Source organism: Parasteatoda tepidariorum, chromosome 1, assembly GCF_982258835.1.
Source record: "Parasteatoda tepidariorum strain Cologne lab strain chromosome 1, Ptep-v5.0, whole genome shotgun sequence".
NCBI lineage: Eukaryota > Metazoa > Arthropoda > Arachnida > Araneae > Theridiidae > Parasteatoda > Parasteatoda tepidariorum.
This window is the reverse complement of record NC_141755.1, coordinates 55,109,547-55,124,622: the sequence shown is the minus strand read 5'-3', so window position 1 is coordinate 55,124,622 and position 15,076 is coordinate 55,109,547. Positions and strand designations below refer to the sequence as shown.

At 29.0% G+C, this 15,076-nt stretch overlaps 2 protein-coding genes across 3 annotated transcripts in view; one reads left to right on the top strand and one right to left on the bottom strand.

The window, feature by feature from the left end:
• The window catches only part of Strump (WASH complex subunit strump), a 55,841-nt gene extending 47,469 nt beyond the window's left edge, over positions 1 to 8,372 (top strand). The window contains exons 24-28 of one of the 2 annotated variants that reach the window (XM_087164450.1): positions 1,080 to 1,176; positions 2,872 to 3,025; positions 5,613 to 5,703; positions 5,780 to 5,839; positions 8,185 to 8,372. In XM_087164450.1, coding sequence (XP_087020576.1) covers positions 1,080 to 1,176; positions 2,872 to 3,025; positions 5,613 to 5,703; positions 5,780 to 5,833 — 396 coding nt within the window. In that variant the 3' untranslated portion in view covers positions 5,834 to 5,839; positions 8,185 to 8,372. Of the gene's footprint in view, positions 1 to 1,079; positions 1,177 to 2,871; positions 3,026 to 5,612; positions 5,704 to 5,779; positions 6,014 to 8,184 lie in introns of those variants that run through there. The other variant, XM_087164447.1, reaches the window with a different exon arrangement.
• wds (WD repeat-containing protein wds) overlaps positions 7,476 to 15,076 on the bottom strand; it is a 31,541-nt gene continuing 23,940 nt past the window's right edge. The window contains exons 8-13 of the mRNA XM_016073222.4: positions 14,471 to 14,517; positions 13,200 to 13,275; positions 13,086 to 13,119; positions 11,774 to 11,848; positions 11,264 to 11,351; positions 7,476 to 7,698 (exon numbers count right to left, since the gene is read on the bottom strand). Of these exons, the coding sequence (XP_015928708.1) occupies positions 7,598 to 7,698; positions 11,264 to 11,351; positions 11,774 to 11,848; positions 13,086 to 13,119; positions 13,200 to 13,275; positions 14,471 to 14,517 (421 nt within the window). The 3' untranslated portion in view covers positions 7,476 to 7,597. The remainder of the gene's footprint in view (positions 7,699 to 11,263; positions 11,352 to 11,773; positions 11,849 to 13,085; positions 13,120 to 13,199; positions 13,276 to 14,470; positions 14,518 to 15,076) is intronic.

Below are 15,076 nucleotides of genomic sequence, written 5' to 3'. Positions count from 1 at the left end.
TTTATGTAACTAATGTGTTGTACATTTGTCATTAAAAGTCAAAGATTTTGGATACAAATTATTTTATCTCAAACTTAATAAAATATATATAAAAAATTATAAGCAGTGAAATAATAGAAAAGTTAGAATTACATACAACTAGTGGGCTGCCCCTGCTCGCTAACCCCCGAAAATTGCTACGCAATCTTATATGGTTTGCTTTGCAAACCAAGCTCGCTTCACTCGCTGCTAACTTAGGTACATTGCAAATGCACAAAATTCTAAGAATTTAAAACAATCATTCAAATCCATATAACAACTTTTTTGTATTTTTGAAAATTACATATTTTTAGTAAATACTATGTCATTGCAATAAATTTGAATTCAAGTAAAGACTCATTGACTGAGACTCATTTTTCAATGAATAACTATTAACAATAATAAAACAAATAAGTTCGTGATATAAACCGAAAATCGTCAAATAAATTCGTAATATATAAATTCGTGAAAAAAAGTGCTTTTGACAAAATACTAAAATAGAGATCTATAGACAAAGACAACTCACTTCTGCCTAGCTCAATAGTATGAGATTGCCGCAGCTGAAATGTTATTTCAGTTTCCGTTTTTAAAAGCGCTATATGTTGAGCCATCTCAGCTAGATTTGGCATGTGACATTTTTAGCGGCAATCATTGGTCGATTTTCTAGCGTTGCCATTCGGGGAGTTGTAATGAGGCTTTTTTTTGTCGCCGTGTAAGAGAAATATATATATAGTTTTTAAATTAGTGCTGGATAAGATAAACATATGCAAACCGTCTATTTTTGACCATATTTTTTGTTAAATTGTTTAGCTTTCTAAGCAGAGAGCAATAATTTTAATCTGCAAATATTTGTTAAAATCAATTAACTAATAATTTAATTTATACACGCATGTAATAAAAATAAATCATGCTTGTAATTCTGACCTGTCATTAAATACACTAAATATTGTATTTGAATTTATGTATTTATTTTCTTTCAATTTACCTATAGAATATGTCAGTGCATTTTTTATTATCATCGATTTTAATATTTATTAAAATATTTTTCTTTTTTTTTACAGATTTATATAACTACTAGACCTTTGTTAAATATGTCTCTTTTCCTATTTTTATTCATAACTTCTCAACTACCAAAAATGGCTTACGATAAAAGCATCGGTATGACACCTTTCATACTTATTTTTGTTATATTTTCTAGCTCGAATTGTTCTCTAATAGTTGTGTAGCATTTTTTTTTTCAAATCATAATTTGTTGTTATAATTTGCACAGCATTATATGTACAAATAATTTCACTAAAATATTAATTTTTAATTGTGCATACCAAATATTAGCAAGTTTAAGCAAATTATTTTAGCAGTAATTGTGAAAAATATTTCATTTGTGTGAAACATCAAACATCATTTGTATCATCAAACATCGTGGAAAATAGGTTTTACAAGTTACCTCAAGCGAGTTTTAAAGTTAAAAAAGTAAAACATTTTTATTTGTTCACATTCACATGCCTCACTTGTTGCATTTATAAAATGATATGAATAAAAAGTTTCTTATTGTTTAAAGTACAAATGCTATAATGTTGCTAACTTGAGCCGCAGTGACTTAGAGGATAGAGTGACGTTTCCCAATGAGGCGACCCAGGTTCGAATCCCAGTGATGGCTTTTTGGTATGAATTCTGCTTTCAGGTCGCATAGACCACAGTGCTGATATAAAATATCCTCAGTGGTAGAGGCATCATGGGTTAGAATGCCTTTGACGTTGGGCTAACCAGAGAAGGTTTTTCTCTCCATGTAGCTCAAATACTGGTTAGTTCCATCAAAAAGTGCTCCACGAAGGCTATTAAATCCCAATGCTTAATCCAGGAATTCCCTTGGCTTCTGGGTTGGGCTCAAAATTGAACATTGATAGTCGTAAACTCATAATTCGACTGTTCAATGCCGGTTATAAAATGGATCTTATTAAATAAAATGTTACAGTCGAACTCGTTTATAACGAGCTCGGATTTAACGAGAACTCGGATTTACCGAGGGAAACGAGAATATTTGGTTGGATCAATGTAAAGTCTATGGAACAGAAGTCGCTTTTAACGAGCAAGACCCGGTTTTAGCGAGCAATATTTTTCTGTCTTGCAATCTTTTTTTCAAAATGATAAGAAATGCGCTCACAATAAAAAAAAAACCGTTAACTGAAACTTCAAAGTAAGCTAACAAAGTACTATTTTAAATATGTAGATTAATGAAAAAAATAAATGTTTTGGTAAGAATCTTTTCCTTTATTTTTCTTTCCGTTTATTGCTTCTTTCCTTTAAGACTGTAGCGCAACTAGAAATTTTTTGCTGGTTGGGGGGGATAGTTATCATTAAATTAAGAAAAGTATTTAATTAAATTAATTAAAGTAGGTAAGTATTAATTAAATTTTATGCAAACTCAATAATTTGACCTCCCAACCCCCCACCCCTCTTCTGGTTGCAAGCCTGCCTTAAGGACCCGTTTATTACGAGCACTCGGATTTAACGAGTACATGTTACGGTCCCTTTGTGCTCGTTATAAACGAGTTCGACTGTACTAATTTATATTATCCAATATAAAGTGTTTTAATGTAATTATACATAAATGATTCCATTTTTGAAAATTTGATGACAATGAGGGAAGGATTCCATTGGCTAGTAAGTTTACCATCTGATACAGACTGTAGTCTCAAATTATTATCTAAAAACTTTCATTGCTCAAAGTGACTAACTAAATTGGTAATCTTAAAAATAAGCTTTCTGCCAATATAAATTGCAAAAAGATTGGAATATATTTTTAAAACATAATTATTTTATATATTTCTCAAACTGTTTTTAAAATTTCCCTAGATATCCTTATTAGTAGAAAAGCAACTGATGCCATTGATGGCTTGCCATTCGTACTAGGAACTCTTACATTTCTCCAACAGTTTCATCAAGAGCACAAAAATACATTCCTTTCATATATGGGACAATACATAAGATCTGTTGTAGATGGCTTAGGGTAAGAAAAAAGTTAAAATACCTTTATCATTTATTAACTATATGGTTGATTGATGTAGTTTATTTTATGCAATTAATTAAAGTGCTTATTTTTGTAGTCCAGTTTAGATAAAATAATCTAATCGGATATATAGGTCATAATAATTATAGCTAATCGGATATAGCTTTTTTCTCACTTGATAACATTCTGTCTTGGGAATTATATATTATTCTTTACAATAGAACTCCTTCACATTTTGTATTGGTAAATTTTTTTAACACTTCTGGTATCAATCTAAATTAATGAACTAATTTTCAATGTATCTATTGGAAATAATCAAGACTCACATTAAAATGCAGTTCATAATAAATAATTTCAGCTCACTAAAAATCTTCAACTATGAAAACAGGTGTACCTGGGTTTTATATGTTCTGCAAAAAATTAACAGAAATTCTTCTTTATAAATAAAAACATAGCAATTAAAATTATGCCCTTTCTTTAATAAATCAAATACAACCATTGTGTGTAAAAAAACTCAGAATATTAATTGACAATTTTTGGAAATTAAGTCAAGTTGTGGAGGTTCTAAAATGGTTTTGATTATGCAGTATTATTTATCAATATATAAGTGATAGTGAGGAAAACTAACAATAAGCTCTTACTATCACAAAATGTAGAAAATTTTTTAATTAAGGATTAAAGAACATTTTAACTAAGGATAAGATTATAACTAATAAAAAATTAATATTATTGCTTTTATATATTATTATATTTTTAAAATGTGTGTATTACATTATTATTAATGATAAATACAAAATTAAATTGCCAGAATTTTTTTGCAGAAATTTCATCATGCACAGGGGTCTGTTTGAAAGAAATTTGGGTCCGTTAACGGACCCTTCACAAAATATTTTAACGTAAAAACGGACCCTTCACGAAATTATTTTTCTTTTAATCGGACCCTTCACAAAATGATTTTTCTTTTAATCGGACCCTACACAAATTTGTTTATCTTCATTATTGTTTTGTTAATTGAATTAACCCGTCCCAGGGCAGAAAAAAAGAAAGATGGATGTAAACGAATTAAGTTTTGTCTTCGACAGACGATTCTTCCAAAGTGAATATTCTGTGTTCAGCAGTATAGGCTAAATACCAAATATTTATATGTTGCATCTCTAATTTAGAAGCAGCAATTGCTGTTTATTTTTAAAAATTAAATTTTTTTTTATTATAATTTTACAGTGCTGAGCATAATCTTGTATGTCTTTACAATTAAAAGACTCCTTGAAAAAGTTTTTTTGCAATAACGGACCCTATTTGCACAAATTCACAAAAGCGGACCCTGGTTGAAAGAATGTGAATAATTTTTTTCACAATTTCACAAAATGTCTGGACAGACCCCTGATGCATTATTTAAACTAATTTTTGCTTTTCTATCCACTACAGTCGGTTACCAGCTTTGGTTGCTTTGAACAGCTTATTCCATAGCCCATCTGTTTGACGCTAGTAACCTCCATTGATTAACTCTTACACTATTATTGCTTTTTCTTTTAGACTGTTAAAAAAAATTGTACATTTAAAACCACTAATATATACATATATATATGTTAGCGATAAAGTGTATGATTCTGTTATTTCTTAGAATAACTAGACAAGTCAGTTAAAGTATATAATAGATGAAAAATTTCATACTTAATCTTGTTATTCTATGAAATAACTAGTAATAGACCGTAAAAGTGAAAAATAAACTATTTCAAATTTATTTTGTAAATTAATTGATCATAAATAGCTAAAATCTCTCAAAAAATACATTTTATCCCTATTACGGAGATGATTAAATGATAAATAATAAGGAAAAGCAGATGATATAATTCATTAATGCTCATATTAATAACTAAAAAGCAAGTGAATGAAGCGTACACACACATCATTGCAAAGCAGCTGTAAGCGGTTCAAAACTGACTACAAGCAGCTAGAACCGGTTCTAAAAACTTTTGAGCACAGTATTTCATAGTTTAACACTGAATTAATCGTTATTCTATAGAATACCTAGTTAAACCGGTTCAAGTTACACTTTAAGACGGTAACATATATATAAAATTTTCAAGTTTTGCCAAGGAAAATTTGACAATAAGCAAGTCAAATTAATAAAAACTTTCAAAAATAATGCTATTTCTCAAATAAGCTTGATTTATTTATCTATTAATATGTATTTAAAATGTTAAAAACTTCCAACACTAAAATTCTGTTTTATTTTCTACTTCGATTTTCTTGATCATTATTATTTTGTTTTTATTTCCTAAAAATGGATATTTTAACAATACATACCGGCATAGATTTCAAAATAAAATAATGAAAACATCATCTAGTTGACTTACCAAATAACCATTATGAGTTTATTACAGACATTTGTCCGTAGGAAGCAATTTTTACTATTATATTCATGGCTTTAGGAACCATTTTTAATTGTTTTTTAGTTAGCAATAAGTTATTTTTAAGAAATTTTATTTTGCTAGAAATTGTTATACATTTATTTTACAATATTTATTGTTGATAGATGTTTAAAAATATGTTTCTCTAAAACTGAAATTTAGTTATTATTTTTCAGGGAAAGTAATAAATTAGATATACCTTCTGATATCATAAACGCATTAGTTTTTCTAGAAGAGTTTGCTAGATATGGTCAATTGCCGAGAAAGGTAAGATTTGCAATCGCAAACTTAAATAAGACTTGTTATAATAATATTATACTCATTCATATTTATTCCATTTCAGGCAATAACAAATCATATTCCATCGCTATTAATTGATGCAGCTAGATTTTACTAATTGCTGGTTCGTTCTTTCTATTGAACTTTAAAATTATTTTTCTTTGATTTATAGGATTTATTTGTACAAATAGAATTTATTTGTAAGTGCTAAGATTATATAGCAGAAATGTTTTCATACTAAAATTTGTAATAAAGTATGTATATATATATATTTTGAATATATATACCGTTGATTTTATTATAGCTGTCTATTATTTTGGAAAAATATTTTTAGTGTTTAAAATATCTATCAGGACAGGTGAAGCAAACAGGTATTCATATGAATCAAGAATAAACAATGTTAATCAATCAATTTTACTAACAAATTAAAACAAAAAGGAAATAACTCACCTTCTGAAATCACTACTATAAACATTGCACATGTTGGTGCTATGAAGGTAATGATGTAGGGAAATTTTTCCACGATCATTAAATAGGACTTTTGATTGATTAATTGGCAGCAAACAAGTGTTTCATAACATATCTTGTTACAATTACTATTTGATCTAATGATTATATCTTTACTTGCTAAGATTCATTCTTAATGATTTGAGGGGGTGACCTCAAATATACCAATCAAATAGTGCAGACAATATTTTAAGTTACAAAAAAGTCCTTTCTCTGAATAAACTTGTCTGTTTCTCTGAACAGATTTGTATATCTAACCCCCAAAATATTGGGGGTAACTGCAATGTGGAAAATTTAGTTCCAATAATTTGGTCAGGAGAGCAGTTCTAAGTTTTGGACCCCTTAATGCTTATTTCGCCATGTTAAGCAAATTGATGAATTCTTACACATAGTTATAAAATTTGTTTGGCCAAAGATAATTTACATAGTAAAAAAAAATTGAATTGCAAGATATGCAATTTTTTACATTACAAAGCGCGCAATTTTATATAGCAATGCAAATTTTGAGCGAAATTGTTTGAATAGTTTCTGAGAAATCAAATTTTAAATATAAGGCTTTTTTAAAATTCAAATTTGCTCAAATTTTATATTTTGTCATGTAAAATTACAGTTTTTAAAATGATGTAAAAACTTGCATACCTTGCTATTCAATTTTTTGGACTATTATTTACTAAAATTTATCTTTGGATAAACAAATTTTATAATTGTGTTCAAAAATTTTTCAGTTCTTAACATTAAGGGGTCCAAACTTTCAAACACTCTCCTGATCAATTTATGGGGGAGGAGCAGGCCCGACTTAGCCAAATTGAGGCCCGGGACCCCCTCTGCTTCACTATTTCAGTAACGAATACCGAACTTTATGAAGGTATTTAAATTTTTCACCTCATTATAGATATATAACAAGAAAAGTGACTGGAACCTAAAATGGCTTTAAATGTCCCCCCCCCCCCCCCCCCAATGGTCAGATGAAATATCGTTCAGCCCATTTGATTTATTTTCTGACATTAAGAAAGCAGTTTTCTGATTAACTTTGCCATCTAGCTGCGAAAAATTCATATCCTTGCTGACATTAGTACGAAATTGAGCTAAATGTTTGCAATTACAATGGCTAAATAACGCCAATCAAAAGCATGTATTTTTGTGATATGTAAAAAAAAAAGGTTTTGATTGGCCAAATATGCTCTTATCTGACGTCACAAATAAAATCCCATGAGTAACAAAGAATTGATTTTATGATATACAGTGAAAACACATACATAAAAAAAAACTTTATTTAGCACAATTATAGCAAGCCAACAATGATATTTTTACAACATGAATAACTAAACAAAAGAAGCAATGATTTAATATAAAAAGGAACTTTATGAAATTCTTATTATGAATCACTTCTCCAGATTTTAATAGTTTTATCATTTTCTAATGCAGCAGACGCAATAACATTTTCAGTTGGATGACAAGCTGTGCATAGAACAACATCTGAAATGGTATTTGAATTATAACAAATATACATAATTTATATTTTAAATGCAAATGTAAGAATTTAAATACAAGCAAAAGGAAGATACACCACCCTGCCAACATGCTGGAGCTTTTCTGTTATATGTGGTAAAACCAAAAACCAACAGTGCCCTGAGGCCCCATAATGAAAAATAAAAAAATACCTTAAAAATTACACGATTGAAATAAAAAAATTTTTTATGAAACACAAGTCAAAATTACAAGAACAATAGCAATTTTGTCTTGTATTTTAATTTTTGTTTCAGTCTTGAGGTATTGTCTCTTTTCCAAAAACTGACAGTGCCTCAGGACACTCTCAGCGTTTGGTTTCACCACCGACAACAGAGAGGCTCCATTGACAGAGCAGTGTGCCCCCTGATGAAGTTCTGTTTTTGCTAATATTAGATTTCCTTTCGCTTGTATTTAAATTCTCACAATGCCTAATTAAGGCAATTTTGGTTTCAGCTGAATTCAGTTACTTCTGTTCAGGAAGCATGGGGAAAGTTGGAAGTAAGATATTACATTTGGAAGAACTAAGGGAATAATATGCAAATTTGGAGCAAAGAACACATTTACATAAATTATGAACTGAAAATTAGAGACAAAACTGCTGTATGTTCATTCATTAAATAAATTTGGCCAAACATGGAAAATGTGACTAATTTTAAATTGAGTTTTATCTATGGAAAGTGGAGCTGTATTGTGAATGAAAAGTTAAAATTAAGAAATACAGTATAACTTATTTTTTGTCAACATTTTTTATAAGCACTGAACCGATCTAAAAAGGTTGATATAATACTAACAAAATAACCGCATATGTTATAATGCGCAGGCATCATCTTGCAAGAGTTCTGCAGCATAAAACAATGTTTAGAAAGTCAAACTAAAATTAGGGCGAATAAATGGTATAGTCTTAGTATTATAGTCCATGTAAGGTAGGAAGAAAAAGTCATTATGTGTGGAAAAGTTGTCAACTCTCATCATTAAGAAATATGTAAAATCTTGAATTGATATCTTCTCGTCACATTTTTCAGCCAAATGACGTGGCAGGTGATATCGATTAAAAATTGCAAGATTTTGCCTATTTTTTAATGATGTTAGTTGACAACTTTCTCGCATTACTACTGAAAGATTTAAATTACTTCATCTTTTTGGCTTTACAGCGTGATTTTGAGCTGAGAATAGGAAAATTAATGTCTTCCTGGCAGCAATTGTCCATCACACAAAAGTTTTTTATGGTTCAGGTTTAAAGACGTGACCGGCAAATCATAAAATATCTTTATGCAGAAAATTGTAGACTAAAAGAACACTATGTCCTTAACCGAAATATATTTCGGCAAACTACACAGGGTTGGGGTTTTGGACACTGTTTACTGTCTTAAACTGGGTAAAACTGCCCAAAACTTTGGTAAAAGGTAAAAATTCTATAGGTATAACCATTATACACATAATAATTACATGTATCAATAAATATTTGATATTTTTTATACAATTTACTTTAACTTATCAAAAGAAAATAATATAATAGGAAAAGGTTTATAATTTTTGAACCTCCATAATTCATTGAACAACAAAAGTGAATACCTAATCCTTTAAATATAAATATGCTTTTAATACTGATAAATAATATTTTTGCATAAGGATAAATAATGCAATATTAAAAAATAATAATTTTTTTAAAAAAAGAAATACTAAATTTGTTTAAAAATTAACCTTTTATTATTCACAATATTTTTTAAAAAATTTTTTTTATAATTTCTGCATCACAGGATGATAAAAAAGACACCTACTTTTAAAAAAAATTGTTTTTAAATATAAATATATTAGTTTAAATTGAAAATACAAAATAACTAAAAAAATGTATTAACAGTTTTGAAGGGCATAACATCAGTTTCAGTTACTGACACTGGTGATGTATCACCACTATGCTAAAAGAATTGAACATGAATGAAATAACAGTATTCTTGAATAGTACTATAGGTAAATAAACCTGTTTTTGACTAACCAAGCACTTAGTCCCTAATAGCTTAACCTGTATGGCAAGGTCCATCTTCAGTTATGAACTATTGAATGAGAGGACCAATTGAACTTGATTACTGATTAATCTTCCTTTGTTTAATGTTTAAATTGAAGAGTCAAACAATATTAATAAAACATTATACTTTTAAAAACAAATATTCTGTAGTAGATTTAATTATCAATATGTTATTAGTTCTATGTTTATTTTACCTCTTAAATATTGTTCTGATAAAATTGTGACATAATTTGAGTAAAAGGGTTTTGGACAGTTTAAGACAGTTTTGGACAGGACGGTTTAAACCGTGGATTAATCCATTCTGTCCTAAACCTTGCCAACCTTGTGCAAGCCAGACTGCTGATTGAATGGCTGATTTCTAGAACGTTGGAATAAGTTCAAATTGGAGAAAGCCAGAGACCTGCCAACTACCCTCCAACGCCTCAGAAATTGACCATTACCGCAATTATGATTAAATGTTCTAGGCTAAGCTAAGATTATGTTGGATGTCTACACAACTCTCCATGTCTTGAAAAAACACTTGGTATGAGGTCTAGAAACCTTCTGTTTACTTTTTTTATAGTTATTGTAAGCCTTGATGAATAGGAGAGAAATATATTCTGTATTAACCTATTTTTTATAGTTTGATTCTGTAATCAGTGGTTCATACTTATATTGATCATTGGTTTGCATAACAGCTAAATTTGCAATTACTTCATGCTAAATTTTAATTAAATCAATTCTCTAGTTTGAAGATAATTGGCAAAATCTGAAAATTCTTTTAATTTGAACACAGGGTGCATAGCCAAATTATTTAAAAAAAAAATAAGCACTTTTCAAGCACTCAAAAAATATTTTTAAGCACTTTAAAAAAATATCATTAATTAGGTAGGGTTGGAAAGTTTTTGACAATTGACTGTTTTTTGTTGTTTGAACCATCATGTCAAAAAAAAAAAAAAAAAAAAAAAAACTTTTGGCATTGTTTTTGACAATTGTCAAAAATCATGAAATTTTTAATTGTATAAAACGAATGGCGTTTTCACACATTACGGACTGACAATACTCCGAAATAGATTGGGGTTTAATTAATTGTAAAACGTTGAATAGAGCAATGTGAACTGTGTCTTTTTGCATAGTTGAAAGCAAAAATCAGCCCAATAAAGGAAAAATCTCATTTTGAAAAAGGGGAAATTAAGCACTTTTTAAAAATGCCACGCACCCTGTGAACATCAGTCTAACTAAACCTTTTAAAAGAAATCAAAACAGCCAATCAAAACATTTTTCATGCTATTTTGACACTGCTGAAAGTTCAAATTTTTAATCAAGTACTTTAACTAAAGAGCTTATCCAACTAAATATTTTTTCTATGTGATAATGTGTACACAAACTCAGAAACAAAACAGAGGCAAGACTAACTGATCAAAACATAAGAAACTGAATTTGTAAAACTAAAGATATGGTGCAAAGGAATCAAAGCTAAAAGTATCCAAATTAAAAATTGTCAGAAATTATACAAAACAGCTCATTTACCTGTGTGCCCTTCTAATTTTTGAACAATTTCTTTAGTTTGTAAGTTCCAAATATATACCATATGGTCTTCAGATCCAGATACAATCCACTAAGAAAGAAAATTAAATAAGTTCATAAGAGAAAATAATAAACATCAAAATTTTTTCACTTTTTGTGTTAATTTTTTTCATTAAGTTTTTTTAATTTTTTATCTTGATTATGTTAATTTATTTTTTATAGCCTGTTTTAATTTCATATACTATTAGCTGTTGTTATTTTCAAATGTGCAAACAAATATACATTTTTATTTATAATAAATAAATACATTTTTCTAAACTTTATTTTCAAACATTTTGGGGAAAAAAATATGGACAAAGACTTTATTTCATGACTAAGTTGTATTTTTTTATGCAATAGAATATTAAAAATAAATATGTTACTCAATTTTTCTACAACTTTCACCTGTTTTGTTCTTTTGAAAGAAAAAGAAAGTACTATAAATGAAGAAAAATAATAATAAATAGAACTCACTTTTCCTCCTGTGACAGAGAAATTGGCAAAAATGCAATACTTCTCATTTTTATGGCCAGTGTAAGTTTTCAGACACTATAAGAAAAAAATTAGATTAAGATGAGTAACATATACACAGCTATGATAAACTGACAAAATTATGAAATACAGCCAAATTATGTTAACCTCTTCTGGAAGATTCGTTAATTATTTCATAACCTTCGTTGAACAGCCAATCTACTTTTTGGGTTTACGACTCTCAATGTTCAACTCTGTAGCCTTGTAATTTTGACCCTGATCCAGAAGATAAGGGAACTCCTGGATCAAAAATTGGAAGAAATGAGCCTTTGTGGAGGACTTTTCAATGGGACTAACGCGCATTTGCGTTGCAAGAAGAGGAAAGCCACGAAAACCTACCACGGATAGCCTAATGGCAAGGCTAGACTCTTAACCCATGATCCATCTACACTGGATATATTTTACCTCAGCACTTTGGTCCATACAAGCCTGGAGCACAATTCGTATCGACCAGCCATTCCTGGTATTTGAATCTGGTTCACCTCATTGGTAGGTGAATGCTCGATCCTCTGAGTCACCATGACTCTATTTTGAGTATTAGGATTTTTTTTTCATTTAGAGTTAATATATGAGAGTTTTGATTGGCTGAATGTTACTTATCACTTCGGAAACATTATTTCTGACTATCAGCATCTTAAAAGCTTCAAAAATCGTTCACATAATCTTAAGAAGGATTATTTCTGTTTCTTTATCAATATTCACACTTAGTTAAAAAAATATATGAAAGATTAAACCGTGATATTCAAGGCTATTTATGTCCAAAATTCTGTGGAAAAGAATTTGAAAAATTAAAACTCACTGACATTAAATTGATGTTTATTAAAAAGGTAAACTATCAGAATGATTTACTTTATTTATTTATTATATCAAAAATCTTGAAAATTTAGAATGATATATTTCTTACAAAATAAGTACTATAAAATTGTTATTTAAAAATGCTTAGAATAGTGTATCATATTTAAACCCCAGTAGATCTTACATTCATATAATATAAACTAAAAGTAGGAAGCAAGCTAAAATAATCATTCAGCACCTTATTGGGCAATAATAAATATATCTTAATGGTATCAAGCCTTATGATATTGATACTTAGTTCCTGAATATTATGTTTCGAAAATAAAAACAGGTAAAATAATTATATTTCAGTGGAACATAAAATATGCAGAAATCGATCTATAACAAGTAATAGTTGTTTTAAAAAAATACTTCTTTAATATACATGAATTATTAAATTTTAAAACAAAATTTCACTTACTTTTCCTTTGCTGTAATCCCAGAGCTTTAGTGTGCTGAAAAAGAATCATGATCAATACTAAATACTTAAATTTTATTAATATTTAAAATTAAAAGTGACTTTTAATGTTCATACTTGTCTAAAGTAGCAGCTAATATGTATTTGCCATTTGGTGAAAATTTAACGAAAGACACCGGAGGATTATCATCATCTGAAAAATAGTTACATAATATATAAGTAAAGAGATTTTTTTCCCTTCTATTTTACTTACAAAAATAAAAGTGCCTGAAGAGAGGCACAATATTAAAATTCTTCAAATTTAAATAAAGATAATCAATTGAGATATTATTTCAATAGATACAAATAAAGTATTGAAATAATGTAGAAATCTTATAATTGTCCATTTATGAGAGTTGTCCGTTTATGAGAAGGGTACCCTAGTAACGAAGTTTAACACCGTAAATTGCTTTTAGAATATTTTCAAAGATGTAGAAATAATAAAATAATGGACAATAACTATTTACAAGGATATTTATTTAAATATTAAGAAAGATAAAAAAGAATAAATAAAGAAGTTTGATGTAAATACTTAATTCCAGACATAGCTACAGAGAAATAATTTTCCTATTAAAATAGATACTCAAGTTAGACATATGATAACGAATAAGAGCTTTCAGTCCTCAGTCGGTTTTAAAGTGATGGATTTGAAAATTAATAAATTGTAATACCAATTTTAAAAAAAATTATGAACTTCAGCAAAAATATTTACAATTCAAAAGAAAAAATTGACATTTATTTCAAACGTTTGGAAATATTGGCTTGAACACACTTTTTTCTTTTCAATGCCAACAATAAATTTTCAACATTGGTAACACATTGCTGTTAATTTTCTATAAGTTTGAGTAAATACAGAAAGTTCATCATTATTTAAAAGACTTTGAGGCCCTTTGCAATGGTTGTGGTCTCATTTCACTGAGTTTATTGGTATCACTGTGCACTTCTTCAGCTTTAACTATTTGTTGAACTGGCAACTACTAAAGTTTCAACATTTTTTCAACCGATTCATGAACATCAAACTTAATGTTAGATGCAATATTCCCTAACTGTTACAAATCCCTATCATCTTATTCACCATTAGCACCAGGAATTGACTGCTATTTTTCACTTCAAAATAAAGTAACTTTAATATTTATTTATTTTTTAAAACATTTACGTAGAATTTGTACGGGTAGCTTCAAAAATGATCATAACGGATATTACTAACAATATCAGAATAACATTTGTGATGGGACTATTAAGACAAGACCATACATAGGGGAAAACTACAGATATGGAATCAATGGATCAAATTTTTATTGTATTACTCGATTGCCTAATAAATGGAACTAAAAAATTATTTATCTTACCTATTAATGTTTTCAAACATTGTCCAGAGGCTGTATCCCATATTCGACTATTAACAAATAAAATTTAGATTAGTATGTGCTTGAGGAGAAACTGTAATAATTAAAGAGAACATTACATAATCATCGGATACAATAAACGCAGCAGAGTGCTACGGCGTTAAACATCAGTAGTCGTAAACCCCAACATTTCTTCGGCTGTTCAACGCCGGTTATAAAATAATAACATGCCAATGGCTCAGGGGATAGAGTGTTCGCCTTTCAATGAGGTGAACCAGGCTCGATTCCCAGCAATGGCTAGTCGATACGAATCTGGCTCGCACCGAGTATAGTGCTGACGTAAAATATACTCAGTTGTAGACAGAATCATGGCTTACAGTCCCCTTGCCATCAGGCTAACTGTGGGAGATTTTGACGATTTTCCTCACCACGTAACGCAAATTCGGGTTAGTTCCATCAAAAAGTGCTCCACGAAGGCAAAATTTTCCCCAATACTTGATCGAGTTCCCTTGTCTTCTGGATTGGGCTCAAAATTTCAAAGCTATGGAGTTGAACATTAGTAATTGCAAATCCAAAAATGGGTCGGCTGTTCAACAACTGTTATAATAT